This window comes from Gorilla gorilla, chromosome 2 (genome assembly GCF_029281585.2).
Source record: "Gorilla gorilla gorilla isolate KB3781 chromosome 2, NHGRI_mGorGor1-v2.1_pri, whole genome shotgun sequence".
In the NCBI taxonomy this organism is placed as follows: Eukaryota; Metazoa; Chordata; class Mammalia; order Primates; family Hominidae; genus Gorilla; species Gorilla gorilla.
In genome coordinates, this window is record NC_086017.1 from 149177690 (window position 1) to 149199297 (window position 21608).

At 44.3% G+C, this 21608-nt stretch overlaps 1 protein-coding gene and 1 long non-coding RNA gene across 3 annotated transcripts in view; one reads left to right on the top strand and one right to left on the bottom strand.

Annotated features, from left to right (window-relative positions):
- CLDN18 (claudin 18) overlaps positions 1–21608 on the top strand; it is a 34600-nt gene that overhangs the window by 9384 nt on the left and 3608 nt on the right. The window contains exons 1-4 of one of the 2 annotated variants that reach the window (XM_004037717.5): positions 1762–2274; positions 15192–15356; positions 16140–16257; positions 21348–21458. In XM_004037717.5, the coding sequence (XP_004037765.2) occupies positions 2055–2274; positions 15192–15356; positions 16140–16257; positions 21348–21458 (614 nt within the window). In that variant the 5' untranslated portion in view covers positions 1762–2054. Of the gene's footprint in view, positions 1–1761; positions 2275–15191; positions 15357–16139; positions 16258–21347; positions 21459–21608 lie in introns of those variants that run through there. The other variant, XM_004037716.5, reaches the window with a different exon arrangement.
- LOC129532352 (uncharacterized) lies at positions 9296–15212 on the bottom strand. The gene is made up of 2 exons (XR_010132936.1): positions 12105–15212; positions 9296–10117 (listed from the first exon to the last, which is right to left on the bottom strand). It is a non-coding gene; the product is annotated as an uncharacterized lncRNA (long non-coding RNA).

Consider the following 21608-nt stretch of genomic DNA (forward strand, 5'->3'; position numbering starts at 1 on the left):
AAGACCTATAAAGGTTAAAGATTGGAGTACGTATGTGGGTGTGGGTGTGGGTGTGTGTGTGTGTGTGTGTGTGTGTGTGTGTGTATGTATGTGTATGTTTCAGGGCCTTGAGGTCCAGATTTTGGAGAGTCTCATTAAAATGTCTCTGGAGGGCCGGGCACAGTGGCTCACGCCTGCAATCCTGGCACTTTGGGAGGCCGAGGCAGGCAGATCATTTGAGGTCAGGAGTTCGAGACCAGCCTGACCAACATGGTGAAACCCCGTCTCTACTAAAATACAAAAATTAGCTGGGTGTGGTGGCAGGCGCCTGTAATCTCAGCTAGTCAGGAGGCTGAGGCAGGAGAATCGCTTGAACCCAGGAGGTGGAGGTTGCAGTGAGCCAAGACTGCGCCACTGCACTCCAGCCTGGGTGACAAAGTGAGACTCCCTCTCAAAATAAATAAATAAATAAATAAAAACAAAATATATCTGGAAGCCAGGCACAGTGAGTCACGCCTGTAATCCCAGCACTTTGGGAAGCCAAGATAAGCAGATCACTTGAGCTCAGGAATTCAAGCCCAGCGTAAGCGACATGGTGAAACCCTGTCTCTACTAAAAACATAAAAATTAGCCGGGTGTGGTGGTATGCATGTATAGTTCCAAATACTCTGGAGGCTGAGGCATGAGAATTGCTTGAACCCAGGAGGCAGAAGTTGCGGTGACCCCGATGACAACACTGCACTCCAGTCTGGGCAACAGAGTGAGACTCCATCTCAAAAAATTTTTAAAAAGTCTCTGGATTCAGAGGCCAGACATACCTGGCCCCCACATCTGTCAACCAATTCTCTAGCAAAATTTAGTTGTATAGACAAAACACAACACCCGATGTCTTCAGCCAAGTCTCTCTACTGTGATTATACAATTCCTAATATTTTGACCAATTCTAGTGAAAACTTTTCTGCAAAATGTAGAAGATAGTGTATGAGATCTGAAAAGGCTCTGGAGTGTTCTAGTTTAGATCTCACATGTTGTGGATGAAGAACCTGTGACCTACAAGGGCTTAGGAGTTTGCCCCCAACCTGCCCAGCACACGACAAGTTAGGGGCAGCGTCAGGAGCAGATCCTAAGCCTCTCCGTGACCAGGCCAAGGACTTCAGCCCAGCTAACCCTGGTCCCTCCTCTGGCCTTTGTGGGACCTTCTGTGTCAGCCACAGAGTCCTCATGTGGTTCTTGTGGCACGAGTGAAAGCATGACATGGAAATCAACGGGGTCCCTGGCTTCCTCTCATCCCAGTTCCAATGCTTATGGACCAAGAGCATAGATCTAGGATTTGGCTTCGTGTTCTCAAAAGTGGGGACAATTTTGCCTGCCCCTGCTGCTCCATATGGAAACAGAGAAAGAGCGCTGGACTGGAAGCTGAGGTGGGAGCCCCATCCCTGCCGTTTTTAGAGTATCTGTGGTTCCAGGCACTGGGATAAGTCCCTTAACTTTTCTGTACTTTTCTTGACTCACCCCAAAAAAATGGGGATAATAGTGCCTGCCCTACCCATTTCTGTAAGATCAAAATGGAAAGATGTAAGTGAAAAAAGTCGTTCATGAGTTGTGAGGAGAAAATGTGAAAAGTCTGGTTTAAGACAGAGCACGGTGGGTGCTTCCCAGGGCCATCTTAAGCGAGGTCAGCCAAAGTGGTCTGCAGTCACGTTCCCCGTGGTGGGGACACGTCAGCCTTTTCTCCAGATGGCGGCGCTCTCCGGAGGAGCCAGAGCTGGAGGGAGGCCGGTCTGGCCCGGAGCAGGGAGTCCTTCTGCTCCCTGGCATGGCTCTGCGCTGAACCCACCCGGCCTACGGAGAGCAGACAAGTGCCTCTTGGGCCCACTTCTCTAACAAATGTAAAAATAATGCCCTTGAACCAGGAGCGAAACTGAGCTATCTAAGGAAAACACTGTGAGCAAATACTGAGAGCCTAGGGAAACCATCTGATTAGAAGAGCTCCCCTCAGGAGCGCGTTAGCTGCACACCTTCGGCAGCAGGAGGGCGGCAGCTTCTCGCAGGCGGCAGGGAGGGCGGCCAGGATCATGTCCACCACCACATGCCAAGTGGTGGCGTTCCTCCTGTCCATCCTGGGGCTGGCCGGCTGCATCGCGGCCACCGGGATGGACATGTGGAGCACCCAGGACCTGTACGACAACCCCGTCACCTCCGTGTTCCAGTACGAAGGGCTCTGGAGGAGCTGCGTGAGGCAGAGTTCAGGCTTCACCGAATGCAGGCCCTATTTCACCATCCTGGGCCTTCCAGGTAGGCACCATGCACCCCGGGGTAGGGCCAGGTGAACCAGGTGAGCAGAGAAGGGGGCGTTTGCGTTGAGCCCCACTCCCACCTCTGGGTGAGGACCCTGGCAGCTCTGGCTCAGAATGAAAGGTGTGAATAAAAGGAGAAGCTGGTTCGTGTCAAATAGGGCAACAGTCATACAGGAGAAAATGGGAGGGCTAATACTCAAGGCGAAGGAATCGCTAGTGAGGAAGCAGGCCTCAAGAAGAATGGGTCTATTGTAAGGGTATGTTCATGATACCTGGAATAAACTTGTGTTTCTCAAGGAGAAAATAAATTGTGTGCATTACGTGCATGTGGCTTGCTCCTGCCTGCACATACATGGGAGCAGGGAAGCAGGATGCTGAGTATTTTGTTATATCTGGAAAAGTTTATTGAGAGCTAATTTAATTTTCTTTCCATTTCAATTAAATTTTTCAAAGTTGGAGTCTCTGTGGGTGCCAAAAAGAATATTGCCATTAAATTATAAATATCCTTTTGCTGCATTTGTATTAAGAATATCTTGTATACTGTCCTAAAAATCAATGTATATCAAAATATAATTACAGAATTATAATTATATTATGTCAGAATATAAATATAATTACAAATGTGACATCCTTTCACCCCTAAAGATGAAATAAATTAAACCCCTGCTTTTAATACAGATAATTACTTCAAATATGCATCATAGCAACTTTGCATTCTGAATAATATGGGAGCTCTATTTGTATTTTTAAAATGCAAACAAGAAAATAATAGCTCTAGCTAATTAGTGCCTCTAACGGGTGGCCAAGATGTGAGTGTGATGGAGAAAGGAGAACAATGTTAGGTTTTGCCTCTCTGAAACAAATACCTTTTATAAACAAGTAGATGGAAATAAATTTGCAAGAAATTGTGAAGAGGCTGTAGAGCCCTTGAAACTGAATTGAATTCAACTGAAAAGCAATTCAACTAATCCAAGTTCATTTTCAGAAAGAAATAGAAGATGGGTGTCAGAGTAGAAGAATTTGATTATTTATTCCATTTTTTGGAAGCCACTTATTGCAGGACCAACAGGATCACTGACTCCGGGGAAAGACCTGCTTAGGGAAGCAAGAGAGGTAGAACCTGGCCAAAAGAAAGAGAACCAGACTGAGGAGGGATTATGCTGTAGTGGGAGGGGAGAGGTGAGATACAGGAAATGCCACACGGAGTGTTGAGTTGCTAGTTATGTCTAATTTTAACTATCATATAAAGAAAAAATATTGTCCTCATATTCAAAATTAAGGCATGATGTCTTATGACTTCATGTTCAATAACCTCTCCCCAGGGCCCCACTACATATTATCAATCTCTTGCTCACTGTGTATCACAGTTTCCATACATGGGGCTCCTGAATATTCCCACTCTCCTAAATGGACAAACCCCATTGCGTCCACATAGGACTTGTCACTCCTATTCTGTCAACGGATCTTATCTCCATGACACCCTCTCAGAATAGCTCCACCTCTCCCCCTTGACGGAACAAGATTATCTTCCCTGCTTTCCTGCTAAAGTCAACCTCTCCTGCTAAGGTCAACCTCCCCAGCAGGGCTCTGAAGGCCTCATGCCACCTGTCTGGGATCATGCCCTGTTGGTCAGCCCCTCTCGTCCTTGCCTCTTTCATCTCTTCTCCTCACTTATGCATATGGCCTCCTTTCTGGGGAAATCTGTTGATCCTGATCATTGTCAAGTTCTGTCTCTCTCCTGGGTCACTGACAAACCAAATTAAAAGACTAAGTTTTTCCACTACCTCTCACCCTTAACCTTTCTCAGTCTGGTTTCTATCCTTCATCTCTATAGAATGTTTGCTTTTTTGACCATAGCAGAGGATGAAGGGGAGTATTTCAGTCACCAACTCCTAGTTCTCAGTTCTCATCTCCTTAGACATTTCAAAACCCAAACAACTTCCACGGTTCCCCATTCCCAGCTTAACTAGGTGCACACATAACAGCCTGACACCAAGCCTTCCTAACCCCTCACCTACCTTCCTTGGCAGTCTCTTACTCCCCCATCCTGTTTCTTCTGTCCTTTCAGTATACCTTGGACTTGGTCCTGGACATCCATTGCTCCTGCTCCCCTGAATTCCCCCCTCCACCACCCCAACTGTCCTCTCACAAATCTTCCTCCAAACCTCCTCAAGCCCCCAAATTGAATAAAGATTCCACAAGTCTCTGTACCAAACCCAGAGCATTCTCATAGCATTGAGCATATTCACCCCTCATGACACTGCTCTCAAATCTGAGAAGCATTTATTGCATAACTACAAAGAGTACACAACACAAAACTGGCCTTGTCGGCACCGTAAATTCCAGCAGAGGGGACAGGCATGTGTGTGAATATCAAAGCAAAGGCAACACATGTCATGGGGCTTTGACACAAGTGTTTGGAGCACCAGGAAGAAAGTGGTTATTCAGTAGGAAGAGTTAGGAGGGGAGGAAATTAGGACAGTTTTGCTAAGGGAGCTCTGTTTGAGTCTGAACTTTAGCTTACTAACTTGGTTATTTGTACATTTGTGTCATTCAGCTTCTATGTGGTGTTTCCCTTCAGCCGGATAAGAATTATTTCCCCATTTCCCAGAAAAGGGCCTGGTAGAGTGAGTATTTAGCAAAGGGTTGATAAACTAAGTTGAATTAAATAGTACGAATAGTTCATTTTAAGTGTTTATGCAAGCCATTGAACTAAAAACAGGTTAAGGTCTTCCCCAAAAAGGACAGTAAATCATTTTTGTACTATAAATTTTTTGTTATTATGGCTCCATATATAGAAAATGACCTGGTCCTCCTCCTGCCTGGAACAGATTCATTTGTTCATCCAATCATGTATTTAACAAATATCTCTTGCATGCCTACTGTGTTGCAGAGACTAGAGTTCAGGAACTCTATTAGTCAGAGTAGTTAATGTCTGCTGCTGCAACAAACAAACCTAAACATCTCAATGGCTTGACACAACAAAAGTTTACTTCCTGCCCACATAAAGTCCACTGTGGGAAGAGCAGCCTCCTTGTAGCTACACTATTCGAAGTTGCTGGGGCAAGAGAAGAAAGGCTTGAAGGAGGCACAACAGTTCTTAACTGCTTCAATCTGAAAGGAACACATGTCACTCACAATGCGTTGGCCAGAACTAGCCATATGGCCCCAGGAGCTGGGAGATGTAGGAGCACATAGCTATTTGGTGAGCACCTACTGTCTCTACCACAGGGAGCATTTGAATAGTAACCTCCTGGGCTGCAACACATCAACCACACTAATTTCAGTTCTGCCAGACAGATAATTCCCTGAACATCAAATAGTCAAAACCAATGAGATTGCAAAAGAAGATATACCATTAATTTATATTCAAACAAATATGATAGAATTATATGTGTAAACTATCATCTGATACAAGATAATATATAGTGTGTAATTTCAGAGCTAGACATTTTGGTGGGGATGGCCTGGAATCAGGAAAGAGGAGGGGTTTAAGGTAAGTTTCTGCAATGTAAAAATTCCCTAACATTTAATAACAGAGGAATGTAAATATGGCCATGGGGGTGGGGGCGGAAAGCACATTTTTTTTCAAAAAGTAAGGAGGAAGAAAGGAACAGTGGGTGAGGGAGAGAGGGAGGGAATGTGAGAAGGAAGAAAGTAGAGAGGAAGAGAGGGAGGAAGAGAGGTGGGAGAATTGGTGATGCTGGGTACTTTTATTCCGTGTCAGGCCAAAGAGCTCTTAGAGAGAGAAGCCAGTTGCCACTCATGGAACCCTGAGATGTTTCAGACCCACGAAAGGAGAGGTCCTTGGCTCTCTGAGAAGGATTTTAGGGAAGCTGGAAGAAATGACTTTCCTCAGATCCCATCTGGAGGACAGCAAATGTGAATGTCAGGGCCAGTAGCCATGCATTGAGGGCTCTTGGAAACTGTTGGTCACAACACCATCTATTGGTAAGTTCTGTCGGTGGTAAGATTGTGGCCAGAGGACTCTGATGTGCCCGTCTTGCATCTCCTACAAAACCCAGCATGGCGCACAAGCATAGGGGGCTGGGGGAGGGGGAAGTCGGTGCTGCTCTGTGTCCTGTCTCCCAGTTGTGCTGTGAAAAGCCAAGCTGGACTGAACCACCATGGCAACTGGGGGACAGTTCCCAGCAGCCACCACAGAAGTATACCCCAGTTCTGCCTGAGTTGAGGGAAGAGGATTTCACCAAAAGCCAGAAAAAGACACTTCTTGGGATTGAGTTTGCAGAAAAGGAGGTACTTGAAATCACTGAAAATCTGTGGCCTTCAAGAAGACTGTGGACTTAAAAGCAGACAGTCCTCATGCAGCAGGAGTGGCTACACTACAAATTGGCACCCCAAAATACAAATATCTATTTGATGACTTAGATAAGGAATGGGCAGGAGCTGGGAGTGTGACTTACCCCTGTAATCCCATCACTTTGGGAGGCTGAGGTGGGAGGATTGCTTGACGCCAGGAGTTCAAGACCAGCCAGGGCAACAAAATGAGATCCCATCTCTACAGTAACAAAATTTTTTAAAACTAGCTGGGCACAGTGGTGTATGCCAGTAATCCCAGCTACTTGGGAGGCTGTGGCAGGAAAATCACTGGAGCTGGAGTTAGAAGCTGCAGTGAACTGTGATCATGCCACTGCACTCCATCTTGGGCAACAAAGTGAAACTCCATCCATCTCTAAAAATAAAACATTTTTTAAAAAATATTTAAAGAGTGTAAGAATGGGCAGGAAGATTACCAGGAGGAAAAGGCTTGAAAGAAACTCAGAAGCTAAAGGCAACAACGCAAGGAGATAAAACAGCCTGAGATGACACCTGTGGGGCTCCTAAAGTTGCTGGAAGGAATAACAATGAGCCAGGACCTAATGCCTAACTTCTCATCAGAAACAGCTGTGTAAAGTATTTTCTTGTGCTTAACGAGGAAACTGGGGAAGAGAGACCTGAAGCAGAGGAGCTGGATGAAATGCCTGGAGGGAGAAATGTAAGTTTGCAATGATTCTCCCAGAGAGTTTAATTTTGACCTAGAACCCAGAAAGGTATCACTCTTTAGCAGAGAAGTAAGCCTTAAAGTGTTTACAGAAAGGCAAAAGGCAGATACCTATAATACTTTAGTTAATAATCATAATTATCACTGGGTACAGTGGCTTGCACCTGTAATCCTAGCAATGCAGGAGGCTGAGACAGAAGGATCATCACTTGAACCCAGAAATTCAAAGCCACGGTGATCATGCCACTGCACTCCAGCATGGGCAACAGAGCAAGATCTCACCTCAAAATATATATATAAGTAAATAATTATAATAATCATTGCCAGTTATTAAATTCTTCCTAAGTACAATCTCTGTTCTTGCAAAATCTCACTTAACTTTTCATTCGTCTGACAAAAATGTATCATCATGTCTCTTTGGAACTTACAGCTATAGAAGAATGTAATTCAATGCAACAAGTTGTACTGTATAAACTACAGATAGATTAATGAGGTAAATGGTGGTGGTAGCAGGACTGTATGCTTGTATATTACCAGCTCCGTATAACTGATAGCTCAAGATTCAATCTCATTGTATTCTACACAGTCAATACAGCATGCAGTACTCTGAGGACAGTGCCAGAAATAAAAATAACTACTATTTATTGAGCTGCATATTGGCTCTTCAGCTTAATCTTTACAAAAATCAGGAAAATATGTATTAGCTTTAGGTTTAAAAAGTTGTAAACTGAGGCTGGGGGTGAGGGAAGGACATGCCCAAGGCCTCGTGGATAGAAGATGGCAGAAACAGGATGTGAACACAAGGCAAAGCTTCCAAGTCTGCATCCTTTTCCCCTGCCCAGACCCTGTTTCTAAAGGCAGGAATGGGCTGCCTTCAGAATTGAAGAGCTTGGTCTAGGCTTGAGCACAACAAGCGCAGAGGGTATATGGGGGTTGACCCATTTGTAACAATATAATCAATGATGTGAAATTAGGAGTATGAATTAAGTTTAAAGCATGGATGACCTGCATCCCATTCACACATGCCTTCCCTGGAAACAGTAGAAGAGATGAGCAAAGGGCCAAAAATGAGCAGAGTGGAGAGGGGGCAAAGATATGGCAAACTCATGTCCCTGGCTCCATCATGTCCCTGGCTTGACATCACAGTCAAGTAATGCTTTTTCTAAAGTGTTTGCAAACATTTGGACTAAATTTGGTAAAGTGGTGAGCCTTACAGTTAGAGGGAAGTGAGCTGGAATCAAGGGCACAATTTGGCCAACTACATCTCTGGACCTCACTTTCCCCATTTGTGAAATGCCTCACAGTAAGACATTTATATGAAAGTGCTGGGCCGGGCTTGGTGGCTCACTCCTGTAATCCCAGCACTTTGGGAGGCCAAGGCGGGTGGATCACCTAAGGTCAGGATTTCGAGACCAGCCTGACCAATATGGTGAAACCCTGTCTCTACTAAAAATATGAACAAATTAGTCGGGCATGGTGGCATGCGCCTCTAGTCCTAGCTACTAGGAAAGCTGAGACAGGAGAATTGCTTGAACCCAGGAGGCAGAGGTTGCAGTGAGCTGAGATCGCGCCACTGCACTCCAGCCTGGGTGACAGAGTGAGACTCTGTCTCAAAAAAAAAAAAAAAGAAAGAAAGAAAGTGCCCTGTGACCCATTTACAAGATCTAGCTCTTGGCATCACTAAATCATCACTTCTGTGTCTACATCACTCGGGGCTCTCAGTTAGGACATTTGTTCTTCTAGCCTTTTTTTCCTCCAAACTCAAAAACATTTTATGAATTCAAATATCCAAAGTAAAGATCACCTAAGGTTCTGTGTTCTCCCTTCCCATCCCCATCCTACCCGTGTTCTGAGCACCTCACTATATCCCAGCCCCTTTGCAGGCACTGAGAGTCTTGATTTTTTTTATATGACTATCTACATTTTCCCCTTTCTGCTTCAGTGTGTAAAAACAACAGCCACTGGAGAGTTACAGAGTTTCCTATCAACCTATAAATCATATTTACAGACACAGGAATGAAGTTTTAAACCAAACCACATTTAATCCAGAGAACAGTTTCACAAAACCTTCACAAAATCTAAATCAAAAATCCATAAGGGAAAAAAATGAGACTTCTCATAAGTATCATTTTTAAAGGAGCTTGTCTGTTTATTTCTCGCTGTTGGCTGAATGGTTTCACTGGTTGTGAAACCAGTTTGTCTTTCCCCATTTTCTGGTAGAGGAAACCAGCCCTAGAAGGTGAAGTGATTATAAGTTAGTTATAAAGTTGGGGAGTCTATTGATTTTCAGTCAAGCTGCTTTCCCTCTCTTCAAAAGAGAAAAATATTTCAGCATCAGCACGCCTCTTCAAATATGTGGACAAACATCTAAATGTTTACACGTTATTGTACATATGAAGAAGACACCACAGGGAGCTGAGAATGGGCCTACACAGCTCAAGAGAACCTGCAACTTAGGTAAATGAGGCTGCTTGCCCTGATTTCTCAATGAGAAAAGCTAGGAACCAGAATGCCTGCTCAGCTTGCAGCTGTGGTGGTCCCCACTTAGATGGCAGAGGCAGCTACCACAAAGCATCATGCCCTAGGATGGCCTAGTCAGTGGTGCAGCATCATTTCATGGTGGGGAGACACATCTTCAGAGTTGTAGTTGCATCTCACCTTAGAGGATGTCTTAGATGGTTCCTGCTGCTATAAGAAGATTATCTTAGGCTGGGTAATGTATAAACAACAGAAATTTATTCTCACAGTTCTGGAGGCTGGGAAGTCCAAGATCAAGGTGTCAGCAGATTCCATCTGGTAAGGGTTCATGCTCTTCAAAGATAGTGCCTTTTGTTGTGTCCTTATATGGCAGAAGGGACAGCAGGGCAAAAGAGACAAACAGGCTCCCTCAAGGCCTTTTATAAGGGCACTGATGTCATTCCTGAGGGTACCTCCTACAGACTTCACCTCATAGTAGTATTGCATTGGGGATTACGTTTCAATGTATAAATTTTGGAGGGAAACACACATTCAAATCATAGCAGAGGTGAAGAGGAAGGTCAATGAGGATAGAAACCCACATATGCTGCCTCTCCCATCAGCTAGCTGCCTGCTCATTGAGGGTCTTGTGTCCATTTTTCCTGATCTTCTCCACTATTTAGATGCTGCTAGATTCAGGCCTTTCTTTTCTTCTTCTTTTCAAATTTTCTTCCCCTCTTGCCCATAGCAATTCACACACCTGGCTGTTTCAAATCCTCAACCATATTTTATCATTATGTGAGAGGATTCACATTTGTATACAGTTAGTACAAGTCAAAGCTTTGTGGAGTTGCCAAGGGATATGTTGTTTTTAGGGAAGAAGAGGAAACTGATATTTATTGAGCCTGGCTTAGGTTTATGCCAAGTAGCATCTGATCCTCACAGATCTATGCAAGAGATATCTTTGACTACCTCCAGAATTGAGGACTTGTTTTCATTGAGCTTAAATGACTTACCTAATAACACTCACCTGGTATCACATTGTTCTGTAGAATTTTACAAGGTACAAACTGACCTCTGTGTCGATTCCCTGGAATCTCCAGAGAATCTAGCCTCTCCCATCTTATTCTCAAGAGCGTTTCCTCTGGGGTCTGGCCTCAGACTACCATCTTCTGAGCTCCCCGACTTTGGGCTCCTCCATTAGCCCTCTTATCTCCAGTCTAGGACCAAGCTATGCCTGAAGGTATGGCTCCTCCCATCCGCCTACTCCACCAGGGCCCCAGTCCAGGCCTTTGACTGCTGGTGAACTGCTGTCCCATCATCCTCACTCCCACTTCCACTTAGTGATGCCAGCTCCTGAGAACCCTCTTTCAGCCCAACTCTCCACTCTGAGTACCTCTGCTGAGCCCTTCTTGAAAGCTGTTGTCTCGCATTATTCCTTGAAATTTTGCTTTGAATAATTAAATGAAAATCTCTGGGGGTGAGAACAAACATTAGTATTTCTTTAAAAGCTCCCCCGAAGATGCTCAGGTGCAGCCTGTGTTGAAAAAAACCACACCCAAGGGCACCTCACCTGTCAGTTCACAGCTACTTGGGGAATTAAGGTATTTTGCAACAGGGCGGGAACACTGAGTTCCCATTTTTCTGTTTGTTTCTTTCAGCCCTGAATCCTGCCCACCCTTCAGGTCTGATAACACTTCATTGTTCATTGGGAAGAATGCTGTAGTCACACCTTTGGTGCAGGGAATCAGGCTTTAGAGCCTGTTGACTCACCTGTTATCAGCTGATAAGCCTCTTGATCAGAATATCAAGTAAGAGACAGAATGGCTAAAAGAGAAACCTACCTGCTACCTGCTTTGTGGCAGTTTTCTCTGTTTACTTATCTATAGAGAAGATTAGGATCCCAGAGGGTAGGACCATGCAGGTGCAGGGGAAGGTGAGTTTACCACCATGAATCTCCATGGTCATTACTAGACATAGGGGGTTTCTGGCAATGAGCAGTGGAGCCAATTTCCTCCCACTTACTGGCACCTGCTCCCATGACAGTTGCCAGTGGGACCAAGACTAATGATCATTGTTTGTAGAATTCTCTTCCCAGCAAAGAAGCAAAGTTAAAATCAGAAGTTTCTTTAGGAGAAGAGAATCAGAATCAAGTATATGGAGATCAATGGGATAGAACTAGAATAGGTGGACACTGTCACTCATACTTCAGACAGAGATCTGGTGAGAAGGCTGCTAGGGCCTCTGTTCCTCAGACATTGCAGGAGGCACTTTAACAAGTTCTACATTATCTAACTCTCCTTTTTCAAAATTTCTCATTGATTGCCGATTCTTCTGGCATGAAAAATTGCTTTATGATACATACACACCTTAGAGTGAATATGCTGGCAGCTCCACTGATGTTAGCTGTTGCAGGAGAGGGAAATCTTCCCAAGGTGACTGGAGAGAGTTCTCTCCCAGGACTGCTGGAGGAGATGGGAATGCTGTCATCTTGAGAGTTACATTTATAAATAATCTACCAGGCCAGGTTATTCCCTAAGAAGATTTGGAGAATGTTTTCTTCCACATTCTTTGCATCCATTTCGGAGGATGATAGTTTATGGTTGAGTCTCCAAATTTGGAGGATACATTCTGTAAGAGTATACAGATCCTTGTACCTTGATGGAAGCCAGGACTTTACCTGTTTTTCCAGAATAAGGTGCCTCAAAACAATGTGCTGTGATGGAAAAGTAATGATTTTGAGGCAATTTTGGATTTGACTCCCAGCTCTGCCTCCTTTCCCTTGGTGTGTGTCCTTAGGCAAGTTACCTCACCTGAGTCTCCATTTCTTCAACCATAAAATGGGTGATAATTTTATTACTTACATTGTAGGGGTTTTTTTTCCCATGGATTACATTTTTGAATGTCTGAAAATTCCTTACTAGCTTTCACTAAAAAGTAGCAACTGCCTATGAAAACTAGGGCTGGACAGAACTCTCTGTTTTGTTTACAGTTTCCTCTGAGCCCTTTGCCTACAGCCCTATAGGCAGATTCCCTCAGTATCTCCTTCAAAGAGAAAAAAAAGTGTTAAGCATTTCCCCTGTTTCTTTTCCATTCCCAAATTTTAATTTTGCCTGGATGTTATTAACTGGTCTCACTGAGGGTAGGAATGACACCTCCTTTGAATGTACCCCACAAGCCCCTTCTAGTTAAAACTTGGCAAGGTCTCCATCTGCATTTCTAGCTGGCTTCTGACTTGCTCCCTTGGGTCTAGGTGACAGGGGGAGCCTCATTAGGGTTTTGTTTCTCCTTTTTAAAAAATTCCCTCCTGGAAAACTACCCACCAGGGTGCTAAAGGTGGCTATCTCCAAGAGTTGGAATAACAGGTTATTGTTTTTCATTTCCTGTTTGTGGTTTTCTATACATCCTGAAATTTTTGTATTGAGCAGTTATTGCTTATATAACTAGGAAAAAAAATCAGCAATTTCCCAAAAAAGAAAAATGATGCCCTTTACCTCTTCTCTGACACCACACTGTGGAATGCAATGTCTTTGCAGCCATAAGACTTGGCATGAGAGGTCCCCTCACATCTGCAAGGGGCTTCAGCAGCACTCTGGTCATGACTTCGAACCTGGAGGTGTGGAAACTCTCCAAAAACCATAAGACTTTAAAGGTTAGCATGTCTAGACACTGATGAAACCATCTTCCATAAGTTAGAACCACTTGATTTCAAGTAACAGAACCCCAACCTGAATTAGTTCAAACAGGTAGGGATTTAAAAATAATAATAGTAATAATAATGGTGCTGGGATAGCACCTGAAACCTAAGGAAGGAATGTATGTGGACCATAGGAAAAGCTGGAGTCAGGAGCTCAAACACTGTCAGGGCTCTCTACCTCACTGTTGGGTTTCATCTGCTTGCCATTATATAGCAGCTCACCACCTGAAGGAAACCACGGACTCCCAAGGACAGCATCTTACACTTTCAGCCCCTGGAGAGAGACTGGCCTGATGCTCTCTGTGTCCAGCACAAACATTCTGTATAAAGGTGTCATCTGCCCGGTTTGACTCAGATGCCCATGCTGGATTAATTTGCCATAGTCAAGGGCACCAGGTATAAAGTCTGGGCCTGAAAGATCAAGGTCAATATTACTACTCAAAGTAGGGCCTGTGTACCAAGCTGGCCCACAAACTATGTGTTACCCACCTGAAGAGTTCTGGTACTGAAATCAAGAATAAATATTTCTAAACATTTATAACAATTTGACATGCCTGTGACACTCAAGCAGGTGATTTTGTATTTTGTCAGGATGTCAATTTGTGACAGATTGGAAATTTAAATTTTTAAGTAGTTTGAAAAGCACTGATGTAAGACACAGCAACTCCTTCAGAAATCATGGACTTAAGAGGAAAAAAGGGGATATACTGGAAGGATAAAACAATTGGTGTCTAGCACATAAGCATCTCCACACAGTTTTGCAGTTCAGCTCCACCAGACCAACCACGCTAGGGGCCTTGCCTTCTGGAACACATGAAGGACTAATTTGTCTTCCTTGTTAAATTAATTATACTTGTAATAGACATGCTTAGTGACTGTCGTTCGCCACTTTGGCATAAGCTCCATGACAACAGAGACCATGTCTGACCTGTTGTTAACTACTGTCATCCCATGGCCAGTCAGGAGGGCTCAGTAAACAATTGTTGCTATGAGTCACTGCAATTTAAGGATGCACTAGAAACAACTTTGGATATATCTGGAGGCGAGGGCACTGCAGAAGAGTCCCTGTAGGGCCTATAGCTATGACTGATTCCTAGAAAGGAAACTGCTGATAAACTGTAGTCTAGATGAAAGGCCTAATATTGTTATATTGTTTTATATACATCTGAAACCTACAGCTCATCATAATCTTAGTAGTTCCTTCTGGAAAGGGACAAAATTGAGTATCCTTGGTATATCACTTAGCAACCTTGGCTTCATCATATGCAATAAATGAATTCCGGGTTTCCTAAAGTGGACACAACTATGTGAAACTTTTAGCGCATATGGAAACACAAGAGAAGAAAAATATTTGGGTTAGAAGTCACAGCTATAAGCTCTATCAGTAATTTGAACTCTTACCTTAGGCAAACTATTTTCCCCTTTCCGACCCCCAGATTATCAAGCTTTAAAAATGAGGAAGCTGAAATAGATACAATCCAAGGGCCCCCCAAAGTTCCAACCATCCATAATTCTCTGATTCTGAAGACATCTGAGTGCATGTCCTTCATCAGTCAGAGAATTGTAAGCAATGTATTTTGTATTTCCCACAATTCCACATCCTTTGACAATGGCAAGGTTCACAGTTTATGGACTTTGATGTCTCTCAGAGGTTTGGTGCAGGTTAGTTGTGGTTGCTTTGTTTTACTAAGCCAGAGCCTAATCAAGTGTGCTGAGCTGGTCTTATTTGTCTGCTTGTGTCTTGCCCCTTGTCCCACAGCCATGCTGCAGGCAGTGCGAGCCCTGATGATCGTAGGCATCGTCCTGGGTGCCATTGGCCTCCTGGTATCCATCTTTGCCCTGAAATGCATCCGCATTGGCAGCATGGAGGACTCTGCCAAAGCCAACATGACACTGACCTCCGGGATCATGTTCATTGTCTCAGGTAAACACAGAGCCTGGAGTTCCCACTTCTGCGAATGTCAAAGCAAAATTATTCTGGTAGAGAAAACATGACTCCTCCCTACTGTTGAATGTGGTTCAGAACTTTTCATACTGAGATTCATGATCTGAGTGTGGAGGTCCAATTGTGTATCATGAGTGCTAAGGTCCTTCTTAGCTGCCACTCCAACCCCAATATAAGAGGTTCTTAGCTGGGTGCAGTGGTTCACATCTATAATGTCAGCACTTTGAGAGTCCAAGACAGGACGATCACTTGAGTCCAGGAGTTCAAGACCAGCCTAGGCAGCATTGTGACACCCTATGTCGATTAAAATAAATTTTTTTTATTAAAAAAAAAAACTTAGTTAGCTTTTGAATCTTAACTTCAGCTGAAAAAAAAGAGGTTCTCAACCCTAAAAGAGTCATGTGACTTGATCCCTAAAAGGCATTTTCTTGGCGAGGCTTTAGAAAATGATTTTAAGGGAAGATACTTTGACATCACCAAAGAACCAGACTGAAAATATTTGGAATATTGAGCCTTGGTCCCAAGATGCATGAAAAATTTCTTTCTGTACACACACATATCCTTCCACAATTAGCGATATAAAACATTCTAAGCACCTATCACAATATTTAGCACATAGCAAGAATTCAATAATCAATGCTTGGTTATAGGGATACAATATTCTGCAGCCTACTCATCTAAACTCATCTAGGCATAAACTGCCTCAGAAACATTGTAATCCCTTGAAACTAACTCTGGAGTTTTCTTTTTCTTTGCCCACAGGTCTTTGTGCAATTGCTGGAGTGTCTGTGTTTGCCAACATGCTGGTGACTAACTTCTGGATGTCCACAGCTAACATGTACACCGGCATGGGTGGGATGGTGCAGACTGTTCAGACCAGGTAACCTCCTAATCTAGGTCTCGGCATTCACCATGATGAATATTGTTATAAGAATCTGATTAAACACATGCACCTAATGTGACTGTCAGTGCCTGAAATAGCAAAAATTATCAGAAACAACCATGCCATATCATAAATCAACAATCACCTGTAAATTCATAAACTTCATTTCAGTGAAATATCCTTGGTGATATGACTTGAGGCTGATCTGACATTTGCATTGAAATACAGTGACAGTTCATAGTATTTATCTAACACTCTTACACAAGCCCCATTGTGGTGGCAATGAAACAGGCACTATTAACCCAGGCAAGTAAATGAACATCAACTTACATCTACAGTCCATAACTGGAACCTGGCTAGGAACAGGGAAACGTTTGAATAGAAATTAGCAAGGTGCAGTACGGGTGAGAAAAGTGATGTTCCTTCCTGGTATAGCTGCCTCTTTCTCTCATTCATTAATTCATTTATTCTACAAATGTATTGATCACCTGCTGTAAGCCAAGACATGTTCAGAGTGCTGGAGATACAAAGTCCCCACTCTCACAGGGGGTACAGTCTGGCAGAGGGAGATGAAACCCCACTACGATTTGGTGTCTGAAGGAGAGTAGAACTTTTAAAAGATGGAAAAGCAATACCAACGCCCATATTCATTTAGTCACTTTAAAGGGATATATCTCATAGCAAGAAGCTGGAGCAAATTCCTGAAAAAGAAAGATCTTGTTCTTGAGAAGAAATATAAATATTAGACCTCAGTGACCTGTCATCTCTGGATCATGCACTTGGCATTTTTCCAGCCACACCAACATGGGGTACAGACGGAGAGGGAGGGTGCGATAGATCCATTACCTTCTGGCTCCCTGGAACTCCAATCCCCATTCATTTTTCTGCTTTATTTCAAGAATGTAAAGGAAATGATCCCCAAAAACTCCCCTGATCCTACTCTGTGTTCCTCTCATGGTCTCTTAGTTACAAGTGCAACTTAGAAGTAGGTTAACCAACTCATTCCAGTGTGCCTGGGACTTTCCCAGTTTTAGCACTATGAGTTCCACATTCTGGGAAACTCCTCTATCATGGGCAAACCAGAATGATTGCTCACCCTACTTAGAAAAGCCCACCTTTCCCAGAGTATTTGGGTGCCTGGGGTCATTGCCCTTGCCCTTGCCCAGAGGAGCCATCTACCAGCCACTTTGCAGTTAGCACTAATGCCTGCCATCACTCTCTCACATCATCTCCCTAGCACCAGCTCCTGTCCCATGGGCAGGCAGCTTCAGTCCTGGAATTAAGACTACAGAATTCTGAAAGGCCTCCTGAACTTCTCCCTCCATGGATGGGCAGCTGTCTTTCCCTTTCTTTTGTCTTCTCATTTTCTCCACCCAGAAGTCTTACAAGACAGCCCAGCTGCCAAGAAAGACCTTGGCAGTAACCTTGATGGAGCTTTGGTTCCAGTGCCCCACTTGGTCCTGGGACCCCCCTCCTTCTCCTGTTCCCCGACTCTGTTATTGCCGTGTTGTATGTAACAGTAGCAGAGCCTAAGCCCCAGACTAGAGCTGCAAACTGCCTGCCCTCACACTGTACACAGTCTGCAAGGTGTTTTGTATAAAACATTTCATTTTATAATCTGAACCAATTACCAACTTTTAAAAATTAGAAGGGTTAGGCTGGGCACGGTGGCTCACGCCTGTAATCCCAGCACTTTGGGAGGCCAAGGTGGGCGGATCACAAGGTCAGGAGTTCGAGACCAGCCTGGTCAATATGGTGAAACCCCATCTCTACTGAAAATACAAAATTAGCTGGGCGTGATGTCAGGCGCCTGTAGTCCCAGCTACTTGGGAGACTGAGGCAGGAGAATCGCTTGAACCTGGAAGGCAGAGGTTGCAGTGAACCGAGATTGCACCACTGCACTCCAGCCTAGGTGACCGAGCGAGACTCCATCTCAAAAAAAAAACAAACAAAAAAATTAGAAGGGTGAAGGGCTGGTTTTCTCAGAAACAGATCCTGAGAAGAGGATCCCAGTGCAAGAGTTCTTTAAGAAAAGGGAGATGGTTAGTGGGTGAAGGAAACAGGGACGGGAAGGAAGGGAAACCAAGCACGGGCGTGATTTCAGGTGAAGCCCTGAACTCAGCCTGATCCTGAGGAGAGCTGTGCAGTGTGAATTATACGCCAGAGTTGTCTCAACTCCAAACTAAAGAGCTGAGCTTTCATACCTCGGTGCCAGTCAGTCCCTGTGGGCAGAGTGGCTTCAGTGGCTAAACCAAAGCCAGAATTCCAGAGGCAGCCACAGGGGCCAGCAGGTAAAGGAAAAGGAATACACAAGCTGGAGAAGAGACCCACAGAAACGGTTAAAGGGTAGAGCACCACTAGTGCCTACTACAAGGAGACTTCACCCCACACACACATACACATACTCTGCTTTTCCAGCTTTGTGTAAAAAATCAGAAGATCTGGCAGCATTACACTGGGCCCTCATTCTCATATGACCTCCATCTCTGCAGCTGAGAGGCAGCTGCCCTTTTGGCTAGGACTCACTCTGTCCAGTTTACCACAATCCCCACTATGCCCAAATAGCCCAACTCATGCTTATAGGGATTTTTCCCATATATTACAGTTGAAAAAATGAAATATGTTCTTCTATCTAGCTCACTTCACATTTAAGTTTCTTGCCTGTCCCAGGTAAGTATTTAGGTTTGCTAACCTTGACCCAGAGTGTCTAAGTTGAGGAAAAGGACTTTGTCCCTCATGCTCAGAAGATGCATTAACAATGAGAGTTTTGAAGGCAAAGTGACCTGAATTTGAATCCTGATGATATCGTGTCCTTCCTGGTTCATTGGAGAAGTTACTTAACCTTGCTGAGCCTCAATCTCTTCATCTGTAAAATGCAAGTGACAAATACTATCACAGTGGCTATTGGGAGAATTAAACAAGATAGTGGTAAAAAGTGCTTATCACAATATCAGTAAGGGCTTAATAAATGGTAGCAATTGTTGTTATCAACATTAGCATTAAGCAATCACTCAACCATCCATAGGGGTATCAAGGACAGGGGCTCTGTCTGTGTCAGGGCCCACGGACCAGAGCTGTCAGCAGGAAATCACCTAGGGACCCCCTAGGAGGAGCCCCAGGAAAAGATCCGCTGTTCAGCCCCCAGCCACACTGGGTAGGATGAGGGGGCAGGGCTCTTCATGCCAAGGCAGAAGCCCTTAAACCAAATTTCTGTCTTTTTCCCAGTCCAAGGAAATAAAAATAGCCTACAGGTAAATTTTCTCCCAGAACTTTTTCAAGGACTGAGCTCAGTCAACTATACTTGATCATGAAGCTTACATTGTTTACTTTAATCCTGCTAAAGTGTGTGTGCTTTTTTTTTTTTTTTTTTTTTTTTGAGACGAAGTCTCACTCTGTTGCCCAGGCTGGAGTGCAATGGCGCAATCTCGGCTCACTGCAAGCTCCACCTCCTGGGTTCAAGCAATTCTCCTGCCTCAACTTCCCAAGTTGCTGGGATTACAGGCACCTGCCACCACACCTGGCTAATTTTTGTATTTTTAGTAGAGACGGGGCTTCACCATGCTGGCCAGGCTGGTCTCAAACTCCCTACCTCAGGCAATCTGCCTGCCTCGGCCTCCCAAAGTGCTGGGATTACAGGCGTGAGCCACCACACCCAGCCAATGTGTGTGCTTTTAAAGCACATCTAAAGTATTGTATTTTCTTAGGTTGCAGAGGTTTGCACACATATTACTTGTCTTCCTAGTGTTGGTATAACGTTCTTAGCTTGTGTCGAAGACTTTAAACATATTAGTAATTCACAGAGTTCTACAAACAGTCCCCATGCTCTTTGAGGAACACAAAGGGAAACTTCCAAGGGAAGGCACTCCTTTTCCATGCTGAGCTCTCCTTTTCTGCAGAGCTCATGGAGCTGGAAATCAAGTTATCAGCTGGCATTAAAATACGCACTGACGTCCTAATAGTTTTTGGTCACTTGAAGAAGGATACTGCTCTCCACCATCCAAAAATGTCCATTTGGGATCACAATTATTTTTTTCTCAGGAGATTTTGTTCTCAATCCTGATCTGATGTAATTGAGTCCCATTGGAGGCAGCCCCCCTAGGCAAAGGGCACCAGCTTTGGAGTCAGACCACCCCAAGTTAGAATTCTCTTGTGAGCTGGAACAGAAGCACCATGAGCACAGGGTCTCTGTCTACCTTGTTCGCCCTGTGTCCCAGTACCAGGGCAGGGCTCTGCACATAGTAGGAGCTCAATAAAGACTTGTTGAACAAATAAGTAAAGACATCAATAAAAGAATGAATAGTCACTTCAACTTAGTTCCTTCTGAAGGTAATAGCTCTAACCTGCATGGATGGTTGTAAGGATTATTTGAGATAAGTTAAGATGACTGCTTGTTGGCCCATACTGAGAACTCAAAGAACTAAAATTCCTTCAGAAATAATAACTTGAGATTGATTTTTTTTCAGAGTCTCGCTCTGTTGCCCAGGCTAGAGTGCAGTGGCACAATCTCAGCTCATTGCAACCTCCACCTCTTAGGTTCAAGGAATTCTCGTGCCTTAGCCTCCTGAGTAGCTGGGATTACAGGCGTGCACCACCACACCCAGCTAATTTTTGTATTTTCAGTAGAGACAGGGTTTCACCATGTTGGCCAGGCTGCTCTTGAACTCCCGACCTCAGTTGAAACTTGGCCTCCCAAAGTGCTAGGATTACAGGCGTGAACCACTGCACCCAGTCGAGTGATTTTATATCTTTCAAATTTCTCTTGCCAAACCTTCAAGACACTTTCTTTTGCCAGTAGAGAGGGGAGGGAGATTTCTTGAGATGTGTCACAGAGATAAGATTTATAATTTTATGGTTGAGTGATGCTAGAATCCCCCTGCTGTTTTGCCCCCTAGCTTTAGTCCCAATTCTACTCTCCAGGGTACCTGATCAGTTGGCTGTGACCCACAGGAATGTGTGTTCAGGGGCATGGGCAAGGATGGATGTGGAATCCAAAAGTGGGTACAGAAAGAACAGGCACAGCCAGGTGCAGTGGGCGGAGCCTGGAGAGTTGAGTCAACCATATTGACAGCCACCATCTCCCTACCCAGGTACACATTTGGTGCCGCTCTGTTCGTGGGCTGGGTCGCTGGAGGTCTCACACTAATTGGGGGTGTGATGATGTGCATCGCCTGCCGGGGCCTGGCACCAGAAGAAACCAAGTGAGTCTCCCTGTTCCGCTGCAACCAGACGTTTTGTTTGTTCAGGGTCTATTTTAATGTATAACTTGCAGCCAAAAAAAAAAATTAGTCTAGGTATATGGATGAACTTTATTTGACTTAAGGATTATCGAAGCTTCTCTTTTAGGGGGA